The sequence below is a fragment of the Gallus gallus genome, chromosome 9 (assembly GCF_016699485.2).
Source record: "Gallus gallus isolate bGalGal1 chromosome 9, bGalGal1.mat.broiler.GRCg7b, whole genome shotgun sequence".
Lineage (NCBI taxonomy): Eukaryota > Metazoa > Chordata > Aves > Galliformes > Phasianidae > Gallus > Gallus gallus.
In genome coordinates this window covers 18,596,949-18,609,836 of record NC_052540.1, presented here as the reverse complement: position 1 = coordinate 18,609,836, position 12,888 = coordinate 18,596,949, and the positions used below count along the sequence as shown (strand labels likewise).

At 34.8% G+C, this 12,888-nt stretch overlaps 1 protein-coding gene across 7 annotated transcripts in view; it reads left to right on the top strand.

Annotated features, from left to right (window-relative positions):
- Positions 1–12,888, top strand: part of NLGN1 (neuroligin 1) — a 304,610-nt gene that overhangs the window by 106,460 nt on the left and 185,262 nt on the right. For all 7 annotated transcript variants that reach the window (XM_046898434.1, NM_001398453.1, NM_001398455.1 and 4 more), the window contains one exon: positions 2,899–3,051. In XM_046898434.1, coding sequence (XP_046754390.1) covers positions 2,899–3,051 — 153 coding nt within the window. The remainder of the gene's footprint in view (positions 1–2,898; positions 3,052–12,888) is intronic.

The following is a 12,888-nucleotide window of genomic DNA, read 5'->3' as shown; positions in this document are numbered from 1 at the left end:
TAATTATGTTTTGTTATATATGACTGTTGTGGCCAATATTCACAGTCAGACCCAGTTCCCTATTGTGTGATATAACAAACACATAATAAAGAATAGCCCCATTCCTAAATTGCCTGCAATGTAATTAAGAGCTGGCATAAAAAGCAGTTGCAACAAACATTAGGAAGGTACAGAGGAGAGATGATGGAAATCATAATCAGAAAGTTAATGTATACAGCATATAAATAAGATAATTCACAGCAATATCGTAAGACCTACTTATATATTTTGTAAACTAGCACTTTAAAGCCAAACAAATCACTGCACTCAAAACCTATCTTCTGTGTGGATAAAAACAGAAGAGTAGAATTTGAGAAGGGTCTTGGACAGTGCTGCTACTGTGCGGCTCTAAATTACTTGTGTGTCTTGTTTGTTTAAAGCAGCACTTTATAAAATGTACTGTCAACAACTAAATTAAATTCTATCTAAATCTACATTTCTTGGATGAAATGTCACACTTGCAGTCCAGTTATTTAGGCCTGTTCAGAGCAAGCTACTTCCATGAATAACTGCTCGTCTACTTCCATGAGCATCTATTATTAATGTGTGTGAGAAAATGTAACTGTAGTTTGCAGAGACCACTCCTGAACGTGAGCACAAAGAACTGCAGTGATCTCTTTGAGTTCAAAATTAGCCTTTCTTTATCTGCCTGTAATGTTTACAAACATAGTAGTAATGGGATAGCAAAAATATGGCACAGACAGAATTTACTCAGAGTAAACTGTGTCTGATTTTAGTCACGAATGCATGCTTTTCTCAGAAGGAAGACACCCATTCTTTTCCAAATATCCCAATATTATTTCCCAGATAAACAGACCAGTGCTACTAACATTTCATTACTGTTCACAGTTGGTGCTCTGTAATTCTATGTAATTTTAATTAAAGAAGAATTCTGAGACAGTCTCCCCCTGTGCTACCACCAAGCATACAATTAAGCGTGTACAGTTTCTGCTGGGAACAGTCAGACAATGATTTCAGATTAATAATTTATTATTACTTCCATAGTTGTACCAAATAATAGCAATAATAAAAAAGGCACAGGCTATGAGCATGCCATCTACTGAAAACAATATGGGAATTTCAAAATACTTCTTCCTTGGTGTAGATTTTAAACATCAGGAGCTTACAATTCTATCCTATGGACAATGAAGAGAAGTAATCTCCTTAGCACTGCAGTCTGAAAATTGCTTGTTGGAAAGCCCTTACTGTATGCTTGAGTGAGGAAAGCAATACAAACAATTTCACGTACAACATTTCATCGTCCTTTTGGCCTTGAATAAATGATTGTTCTAATACTTCTAATATCGGAGTTCCAATTTCTGATCTTGACCGTTCTGGCATTTTCTTCAAATTGCAATCAGTATCAAAATAATAGTAGCACCTGGCTTTCTATAAACAGACACATCTGTGCTGATCTTTTCCAGCAAATTCTAAAAGCACGGCTTTGAGTTTAACTGCCCTTCCCTAGTCATCCTTACCGTGCTTCAGAACAATTCATGCAAGTCTAGAGTGATCTTACCTAGTAGAATCTTAAATAAGATTCATCCAAATTGAAGGAATCAACAATACATCTGAGATTTCTTCAAATGCTGAAGTGAGTAATCAGGGAATTCACTTGAATGCTCTCATAATGACAGAAACATCTTTGAACCAGAATATGCACTGCAGTTCCTCATTGGGAAGTTTTCATGTACTCTCATGTTATTGTCTTTATTTTTAAGGACTGTTAGAATGGAATATGAGAGTTTATATCAGATGGGGGAAAAGACTCAGCTAGTAAATTAGCTCAAAATAAAATTTAATCCAGACAAATGAAAACTATAAAGTTGCATTTTAGTTTTTTTCTTTCCAATCAAGGAAAAATAAACCTCTAAAAGCAAATGTTATTCTACCAGTCCTCAGTTAACAATTTCTTTAAGTTGGTGCTTAAGAACAGTCCTCACAAGAAGCAGTGATGATTCAAGTTTTCAGATATTCAAGATGTCCTGGGTAGATGCATCTATCTGAAAATCACACAATTTGAGTAGGAAAGGATACCCATATCAATGTCCTCATCAAAAAGAAACCTCAAAAGATGTGTCAATATCTAATTTTCTGAGAGAATGGTAGAGTTACTAAGATTTAAAATTGTTCCTTGAGTTCAATGTCACATTTAGGAAACTTGCTTTTTCTACAAATGCAGGGTCATCCCTTTCAGGTGTAGCATAAAGTCCTTGCCACAGTTCAGTGAATTAAGAAGTACCCACTCTCCTTAACAATCAGGCTACTCCGGTTATATATATAATGTGTGTCTGAAGTCTAAGTGTTAAACAGCTTCCAAGTAATTTCTAAAATTTTGGGCTTCAGAACTATCAAGACAGCTAACTTATAAGTTTATAAAGAATTTGTAATTTATAAATTATTGATTTGTCATACTGGAAGCTATAAGTGTATGAGGAGAAAGCTTCTTTATCTTAATATGATGGATTGCCTTCAGCTAAGTGAGCAGAAGGATGGGCTGAGATTTTCTGAAGTGTTCAGGCTATGAATAAATGTGCTCACAGTGGCATTAATGAACATTTTACATCCAATTCAGCAGGAACACGATCAGACCACAGTCCCATTGCATTTGAGCAAGTGTTACCATTTTCAATCCCTTTCTGCTTTACTGAGGCCAATAAGTGTTTCAAAAATACGAACTCTAGTTAAAAGTTTGCAAGCCACAAGGAAACACTTATGCCACCTGCCCATTTTCTTATGTCAAGATGTTGCTTGAGAAACACTTCAAGAAAAATAACCTCACTAAATAAATAAGTAAATATTGCATGCATCTTGTTTGATGCTTTCTTGAGATAAAATGTGTCTTAATATTTTTTCCAGACATTCGGGACAGTGGGGGACCTAAGCCTGTGATGGTGTATATTCATGGAGGGTCCTACATGGAAGGCACTGGAAATTTATATGATGGCAGTGTTCTAGCAAGTTATGGGAATGTGATAGTCATCACGGTCAACTATCGCCTTGGGGTACTTGGTAAGAAGCTTTCAGATTTCCATTAATCCCTGATATGTGTAACGTGATTCGTGTTATACGTAAGAGCGTACTCTTCAAAAAAAGATTATTGATACTGTTTTCTTTGGTTTACAAATCTGCCAAAAAGAAAAAAATTTTTTTTTTTTACTCTGAGGATCAGATAAATGGCATTGCAAGTATTATTTGTTGTTGTTTGGTTTGCATTTAGTGATATCAAGCAGGTGTTTCCATTGCTGAGTTGTTCAGACAAGCTCTTGTTTTCTATGAATAGCGTATGAATAGCGGCAATGCTTTATTTCACAGATAGGTGAGTGAGTTATATGTATATGTAAAAGTTAAATCCTAGACAGTAGAGTTTTCTGTTGGAAGTGATGAAGTTTTGATTAACAATTTTTTTTCATGCTTTGAAAAAACTAAGAACTTTATAAAAATATTATTTACTAAGAGTTATACTTTATCTGTTTTGAGCTCCCTTGTGGTTTTAAAATGAGTTGTGGTTAGAATTCAAATATCTCCAATACTTCTTTTCTAAATCGAATTGTAGAGTGAATAGAGTTACTTCTGATTGTTTCAAACATGGTGAATAGGATATGCTGATGCTACTTGTAGACTTGACTGGTATGCCTCTGGTTGGTTGTATTTCTAAAAAACATACTTTGCTATTTGTTCACTGTAGTCACAGATATGATAAAAGTCTGACAGGTCTTGTGACAGTGATATGATTGTTTTGTTCTGCATGTTCTACTGCAATGTTACTTGCTAAGGCTCCTGCAGGTAGGATTTCAACTCTCAGATATTTTGAAAGGCAGAACAGTAATTTTGCCATACTTGCATAGGTATATGGGTGGTCCCTGTGACATCTGGAGTAGCTTGATAAGCCAGGTGTCATTCAGAGCAGCAAGTTGGTTCTGAAGATCAGTGAACTCTGTTTTCAGATTGTGGACAACAGCAACATCTGCTACTGTGTTTTTCTTTTGTATGGTCATTTTATTTCATTAACACTTTGTTTCTTTCTGTTTTCAAATCAATTAGCATGATAATTGAATTTTTTTTCCTGCTTGATCATCTCTGTAATTTATCTCCAGTGGTGCCATTTGTATTAAAATTTGCTGCCTGAAAGCAGTTTATTTTTTACTGGGAATGGATTTTGACTTAGATTTTGAAGACCTAATCCATGGTAGTTGCCTTTTACAAAGGATGGAACAAATTCCAGAAGAATCAGAAAGATGACTGTTTGTTGCTGGACTTATCTCCTTAGCATCTGGTTGGGGTTTCATTTGTGATGTGCTTCTTTAAGGAAGAAAATACTGATATTTTGCATGTTTGTCTCCCTTCTCCTGTCTCCCAGTTTCCTTTGAGTCCTTGGGCATATATTAGTGCTGTGGTTATTAATCTGTAATCTGTGACTATAAACGAAAAAGTGTTCTTTCAAACATTAATCTGTATTATATACCAGAAGGGTACTCTGTTCAGTAAAAACAAAATTTGCACAGTTTTCATTTTTTCCAGCTTTCTTTATATTTCCTAGTGTGTAGATAAAATTGTGTACGATAGCCTCAGAGTTGGACTCTTGTGTAATCATACAAGATATCAGCTTTTTCTGTTTTCAAACTTGTACTCATCAGTGTACAGAAATGCTTGTCCATAATGGTACAGCAGAACATTACTCTTTGCAGTAGCATTAAAAAAGACACACTTTTACAAATACACAGCTGACAAATTCTTAGCTTCCCTTACCTGAATTAAATCCCATGAGGTTTAGCTTCTCTGTCCATTGCTTGTGGGAGGACTAGATGTCACTTCATTGCTGTGTAAAATGCATGGCTGTACGGGGAAAAGTAATATAAGGATTCTCTCTTCAAAAGGTAATACAGGGATTCTTTCTCCACAGGAGAAGATTTAGGGACTATCTTCTCATTTCTCACTTCTTGGTTTCTTGTATCAGCCTTTGTGGATGAATATCTTAATATAGATGATCCATGTGAATCTTAGGAGTTCTGCCATTGTTTAACCAGGATTCTTCCTGTGACAGTTCTTAACAACAAATCCAGTTAAGGAAATGTTTAGAGTTTTTGTTCAAACTGATAGTGATGGGAAGGGAGGATATGATATCGTACTGGATTCTTTTCATTATCGTTATTAAGTCCATAGCAGACAGCTCTTGGTACAGTTGAGAGTATTTTCTTTTTATACTGAGCTGAAACAACCTTTGTTCTATAGATTTATCTGCTTGAGGCACTACATTTTATAGAGATGCAAGATTTGCTTCTTTCTTAAATTTTAGGATGCTTAGAAGTGGAATCTCTTTGGTAAAGATAATAATAAAAATTGAAGTGTGGAGCAAGTGCATTTAAAAACCAAACAAAAGCCCTGAGAGTTCTCTGACCCAATTTTGTCTTTGTCTGAAGCAAGTCTGAGAATGAAAGTCTGTTACAATCTTTCCTTAGATACTGATGAGATGGAGAAGAGAATTGTTTGCCCTGGAAACTTGGGGACTACTGAGTAAGAAACCATTGGAAAGACTATTTATATCTTCTTTACAATCTTTTTAAATGCAAGTCTTGTGCAAGCGGTCTTTTCTAGTGAGTAGTCTGATGTCCTTGAAGGACACCACAAATTTTTTGCAGACAAATTTTTATAGTTTTATAGCTTATTTTTATGAAAAGACAGATTTGAAGATGAATTTGGGTTTTGAACTCAACTAAATTAAGTTTTCAAATGTTTATCTAATATATCTCCAACTGGTAAAAAGGCAGGAGGTTTTTATTTAAATTTCATAAAAGAAACGTAAAGGGATTATAAAAGGAGTTTATTTAACATCCAGACAAAGATCATGATAGACGGATTTAATACCCCCAGTGCTGTTTTCTATGTTCTTTCTTTTGAAAAGGATAAGTCAGCATTGGCTTCTTTCCCTTTAGTTTAAGTTTCCAAAAGGAAAGAGAAAGTTGTGAACTGATTTATGCCAACTGAATACACATTTATTCATTTTATTAATTTCTATTTCTTGCTCTTCATTATCTTTTGGCTACTGGAATTTAATAGAACTGAAAGAAAAACATTTTTAAAGCAGCATGATTAAACTGAATTGAGTGATGGAAGAGTAATTCAGAGGAATCTCTAAGTAAACCACTGCTTTAAATTTCCCAATTTTTTCCTCTTCATGAGGCAGAGGTTTTTCCCACAGAAACAGTGAGCTGTCATTCCAAGATTCCACCTCTTTTTATTTTTTTGGCCATTTTTTACTTTTAATGATAATTTGTAATTATTTGTGTTTTTACTGTAGCACTGTGTTTGAAAGGCCTGGTATCCTTATAAATATTAAATCCTAATTTCGCCAATGATTGAACTTAAATCAATGAGACTCGTAAGTACAGTGCTTCCCGATATGGAAAAGCCTGGTTTGCCCACAATTTGAAGCAATACAACAAGAAAATTGTTGCTTATGTAGAGCTTTTGACAGGAGCTATTCTTAGAGCCCTATTGTGTTCTTCAGCCTAAACTTCAATTTTTCAATAGTTTGTTGTGTCAGATGGCTATGGTGGGCTGAAGCAGTCGTATAAAATAAAATACTGAAGCAAAGGAAAGCAAAGCAAAAACACTGCAGCGAAAGTTGTTTCAGCCCTGCAGTAAGTGTTGGGCAATTTGTCCCAGGCCCTGCATTTCTGCCGTTACCCGTGGGTTGCAGAACTACCTATTTGACCATTGGCAGGATCAAACATAGGGATGAGAACACACAGCAAAAAAAAAAAAATCAGAACAATTTTGAAGTACCTGGCCATTTATCAGGGAAGTTGGACTAGATGACCTTTACAGGTCCTTTCCAACTCAAATGATTCCATGATTTCCATTGTGATTGACTGGAGGACATTGTCTTGTTTTCTTTTCATTTTCTTTCCTAAGCAGAATAGAAAACTAAATTATTTCAGTGCTTTCAAATTAGATGTGATTTATTCTGTGTTAATCTAATTTGTTAAACTGTTTGATTCTTTTCTTTTTGGTAATCATTTACTGAGTATTTTTTCCATCAGAAATTTTTTTGCTTTTGTTTTTTTCTTGCCTTGCCTTTTCTATTATGGTAATATTACTGTAAATATTAAACAGAGGATATCTTTCAAATATGTTTTCAGTACACTCAATAGATGCTTTCTAAAAGATCTATTAACTTTAGGTATAACCCTTTCAAGAATTGCTTCATGGCAAATGAGAAAAGCTTTATTCATCTTCATAAAGATACTGTGATGAATTAACACCCTGTGTCACTTAGGCATTTTTGCCTATACAATAGATGGCCCATTCTGCAACCTGGAGAGCTGTCTTGCCTCTCAAAAATAAGCCTCTTCACCTATCCACATCATAGTAACCATCCAGTTTATGAAACAGTGGAATAAGAAGGTTTGTGTTAGACATAAGAGAGAGGGAAAAAAAAAAAAAAAAAAGCTGAGATTATTTGGCTACATTGCTTAGACTATGAAGTTTTCTTTTACAGTTCACGATTTAATATCCAGTAAAAATGGGAAAATGTTTGATCATTAGTGACTGTGACAAGCACATCCATTACCTTTTTATGAAACTTTAAAGATACTATCAGGAGATGGCATTTCCTTCCAGCTTTGCTTTACCACAAAGAGGTCTCTGATGAGCCTTTTTCTATTCTCTCTTTACTAATATATTTGAGTAGAAATGATAGATGAATTGAAAATTATATATTATTGCCTAATTAAAAGTACATTACATTGAAAGTAAGATGGAAAATTAATAGCAAAGCACATCAAAATGTGCAGTTGAAAATCATTCATTTAAGTTTTCTGAATTGGATGAACATACAGAGAATGTAATTCATAAATACTTTTGGGGACTCTTGACAGCTTCGTAACAAGTTTCTATTAGGTATATAAATATTAAGTTGTTCGTAAATGAAATTTTATCATTTTGAGGTTACACAGAAGAAAACTTGTCCTGAAGGTCTTATCTGACCCCACCTTATCGTTGAGCATCGCTGTTTCTTTGTATGAAGCACTCCAAATGAATTTAATACTGGATAAATAGAACAGGCTAAGATAAAAAGCGTGCTGCAGCTTTCTGTTCCCTCTGGTGACATACTTCATATGGTCTGATTTACACATAGCATTCTAAAAATGTATTAGACAATTCTTATTTAATATAGTAGGTAACCTGAGGTCAGTATAGATAGCAGGAGGTCCAGGCACAACTCATCTAGATTTACAGTGTCCTAATTTCATAGATCTGTTAATAGAATTAGCATTTGGATCTCAAACCAGCTCTAATTAATGACATTTTAGTGGCTTTTTTGTGAGCTAGTAGCAGCCAAAGGGAATCGTGTATGCAGTGAAGCAGAGAAAGGAAGATTGCCACACTCGAATCTGTACCATCAAAATGACAAAATGAACTTGAAGTAAACAATAGGTTATTGACTAGATAAATTTAAAGGGTCAACTGCAGTGCACAGCATGCAAGATATTTATAAAATGGGAACCCTGAATATATAGTGCACTTTTAAAATGAACCATTTCTTTTCTATTTGTGCTTTTTCTAGCACAGCAAATTGACATTATCCATCTGCTTAGATAGATGGATATATACTTGCTTCTTTATTTTTCAGGGCGCAAAGACATTATTTTGTTTGCCATTGAATAGGTTTCAGTCTTGGTACAGGTACCCTGTAAATAACAGGTTTGTTCATATGTTTCTCATTAGGCTTCTTTTTTGGTAAACAAAAAATAACAGATAACAAAAACTATTTGTTTTTATATAAGAACAGTTTGTGTCATTGCTGTAAAGAGAAGTTGCTTTTTGGTAAGATAAGTTCCCTTGATCAATATTAATTCATGTAATAAAAATATTTCAGTTTTGCCAGATTAATCTTTGAACTCATAATAAACTTCAACTTGGTAATATTTATGAAATAGGAAAGAGAAAGTGTTCATTGAAGACAAGTTATGGAAATCTCACTGCCTCAGGAAAAAAAAATATTAAAATCTTTGACCCTATTATGCTACGTGAGGTTTGTAATTCTTACCATCTAGCTATGTGTAGTTAGCTGCACCTCTAAGTAATATTTGACCAAATTACTTCTACGCTGGCATTGATCCCTGCGCATAACCTCTAATCTACAATATTACAGATGTTTCGTGTATTCAAAATGTATTATCCTCTATACAACACTCTAAGCCTTTGTCTGCCTTGTGATGAGAGACCTGTTAGGGCACCAAAGTTGGCCCAGTCCTTACAAGCAAATGGAATTTTCCAGTATGCCATCCTTCCCAGGAAAGGATCTGTAAGCCAAGAAGTGGGACTGAATTAGGACTTCTATACAATCTGATCTCACTGCAGAGCATTCCAACACTGAAATAATCTTCTGATTTTCAAGAAAGGAAGAAAGATTAAGAAGTCATTTAGATCATAATAATGTAACATAAAGTAAAAATGCCACAGCTTAGCATCTAGATTATATCTCTTCCCAGATATAGCACAGTTGGCATAGATAGCATAGTTTTGAATCCCCAATTCAATGTATTTTATTAATTATGTTGAAATAGTCACGACTTTTCTGATGTTTAAATGAAGCAGTTCTGTATTCTTCTGATCCTTGGAAGCAATGGATAACATGACAGGGATCCTGATTGGAAATGTTCACATTTTTCAACCTACTTGTGTTGTACGTTTTGCAAACAAAGCAGTTTGGAAAAAAGTAAGATGACGTATCTTTTGTAAGTGTTTGAAATATCTGCTGCATGTTTCAGGGGGTCTATCATTGCTCAGAAATGAGAAGTAAGACAGAAATTATACTTGGGCTTTTTGATTACTCTGCAGTAATATTTCACATTTTATGTGCCAAAATTCTAATGTAATAGAATAAAAATGGTGAGCAGTCTTTTTCTGAGATATTCACTACATGTTCAAGAATTCCACTGATTTTAAAAAAGATTTCTTACTGTACATTTCTGTCAGCTGTTGAATGTCTGATTTCATGAAATCTCTCACGTTCATCATGATTTGTTCACCTTCTCAGCACTTTTCATCAGGATTCTTGTTGAGTGATTTTATGTTGCCACAGGTATGCTGTAAAATTTTTTTAGGTTGTTTTGTTTTTCATTAAGTGATAATGAAGTACGAAATAGAAATAGGGGAGGCATAGTAACATGTAGAACCAAAGTTTAAAAAAGAAAAGGCAAGCATCTCCCTAACTTGTTTTTGTTAGTTAGGTTCTAATGTTCCGTGGAGTTGGTGAACATTAATTAGTATCTTCTCACTGATTTCAACAAGAAACATATGGGTAAATTAAATTCTTCCCCCAAAAGTTTGCTTCCATCTCTCTTTGCTGGTATAATGTATTGCACATTATTTGATTTGCTTCTGTGGCTGTAATTTCCCATTCAACTTCAGGAAAGTACTCTGGCTCAACTGAAAATGGTTTTGCATTTCATCTGCAAGGCTTTATTAAAGCACTGAGACACAATAGGGTGTGCTTTACAGAGCCATTAATGTATGCCCCATGTGTGTTGTGAGGCAGGAGGCCAAAGGCCATGTGCTTTCAGCTACCCATGAACCATATTAATGACCCTGTAAAATACACTCCTGAGTGTCCTAATGCTATTATAATTACTCACTTTATTATTACATGCCTCTTCAAAAAAATTCTCTAAATATTTTCCTTTCCCTTTTATACAGCCCTTAACTAGGAAGGCTAATTTATGGGAGACTGAAAGGGAAATGTTCACAAAGACTATTAACATTCTTTTCAGCATTTCTTTCTGGTAATTTAAAACTTTGTCTTTTAACACTTCATAGACCTGTACGTCCTGAGTGTTCCAAGCTTACAAACCATTTAATCTCTGAGTTCTTCCTGTTGTCATAATGAATAGCTGTTTGGATGCACATTGCTAGATTTTGTTTCTCATCAACTTCTTAAATTTATATTTGAAAGAGAACTCAAAATGGAAAAGTGTTCACTATTTTCTATTTTTTTCTTCTTGATAGAAGAGGAAAGAAAAAGAATTTACTTGCCTTCACATTGCTAATATATATAGCTCTTTTCTGATGTGTTTTCTCCAGCTGAAAATGTTTTATGTGTTGCTAATAGACAGCAAGGTTCTACCTGCATTTTCCAGCAACTGCAGAATTCAGCATCTGATTTAATGACTTCTGTCTTTGCTCTAAGCTGAATGTTGTGGAAGTAACAATCAGAACATGATATTTAAGACTGCATTTTTAAATAGCTTTAAAATAATACTTTTTTTTTCCTCCCCTCTGTGTGGGCACATAATATGTTTTCATCCTTTGAAAGTTCCATGTAGTTTTTGGATGGTTTCCTTTTATAAATGTATCATAGGCAGTGTTTTGATCTCAGGTACAAATTCAGTCATGGCAGCAGATGTTTTTTATTGATAAGCTTCTTTGAGAGTACTGTGGGCAAACAAATTTACAAACAGGAAGATAGTATAGTGGAACTGATAGTTTTGAAGACGTATCATAATAAATGCTCAATTTAAATTTTTACACAGAACTTAATTTTTTTTTACAGAAATGAAAAAATGGCATTATATGGTGTATCAAAGATGCAGCCAACAGTCAGAAATAATCTGGATAATCTTAAGGACACGTTTTTCAGACAATGTTGTCTTGTGACCACTGCCAATTCCAGGTTACCACAGAACAAGACCTCTTGCAAAGCAGTTGCAAGCAGCTGTCATTAGATGATCCTAAGCCTTGGTAGAACCTTGTCTATTCTTACTAGGACCAGCCACAATTAGAAAATACCATGTGTTGTACCAAAGCAGCAGTGACGTGATCTGTCCACAGGAGAAGCAGTTGCTGTTGATGCCTGTGATGGAGGTTCTTCTGCCTGGAACTCCAAGGGAAGGTTGGGTCATGTACTTAGTTTTCTTTTTATTTCTGTTGTTGCAATCACCTTTGTAGCCTACCACCATTGCACTAGCAGTAAGTCTTCCTCTGCTCTTGTGTGGCTCGCTTCTAACATTCAAAAAAAAAAAAAAAAAAGGAAAAGAAAAGAAAAAAGGAAAGATGGGACTAAGTAGGTTTATTTCCCATTAATGATCGAACACTGGCATTTGGATGATTGAAATAGATAAATGAAGTTCCTCTCCCTGGCTACACAGAGGAGAGCTTTTGTCATGAGATGTGCACTTTTCATTTACACAAGTGCTTAGTTAGTCCTTTGCTGTTAAACTTTTGAGTCCTTTAAAAGGTTTTTCATCACATTCTGTGTGGTTCCTCAGCATATCCTCCCTGGAGATCTGCACGAGTTAGGTAAAGATAATCAATCTCACTCTGAAACAAAATTACTTGTGACGATCAATGTCCACTAATAGTTAGTTGTTGTTAAAGTCATCCTGCAAAGTTGCAGAACCCAGCAAAAATTTATCCAGAATTTGGTTCTGAACTTCCCATTGCCAAGTAAGCAATATGCAGAACGCCAGAAATGAAAACAAGCATATTGAAAGGCGTTGGTTTTCACTAGGAAAAGGATGACAAGGGGCAAATGAATTGTTCTCTGGTTGTCTATCAGATCTTTGTACTCCTGACAATCTTTGTAAGCCTTTCTAAACTATAGATTGAACTCGTGAAAATTAATAACCCATTATAAGGAATCTTGGGCAAAAAAAAAAAAAAAAAAAAAAAAACCTAACAAAAAAACCCCAAACTATGCTCTTCTGTCAAACAATAACCACTCTACTCCAATGTGCATATTATCTATGTCTACTTATTGGGCTTTTTCAATTGGAATTTGAGTTTTCTGGAAGGGGGCTCTTGATTTTGAGTTCTTAGGACTGCCTGAAAGTTATCATTGAGTGG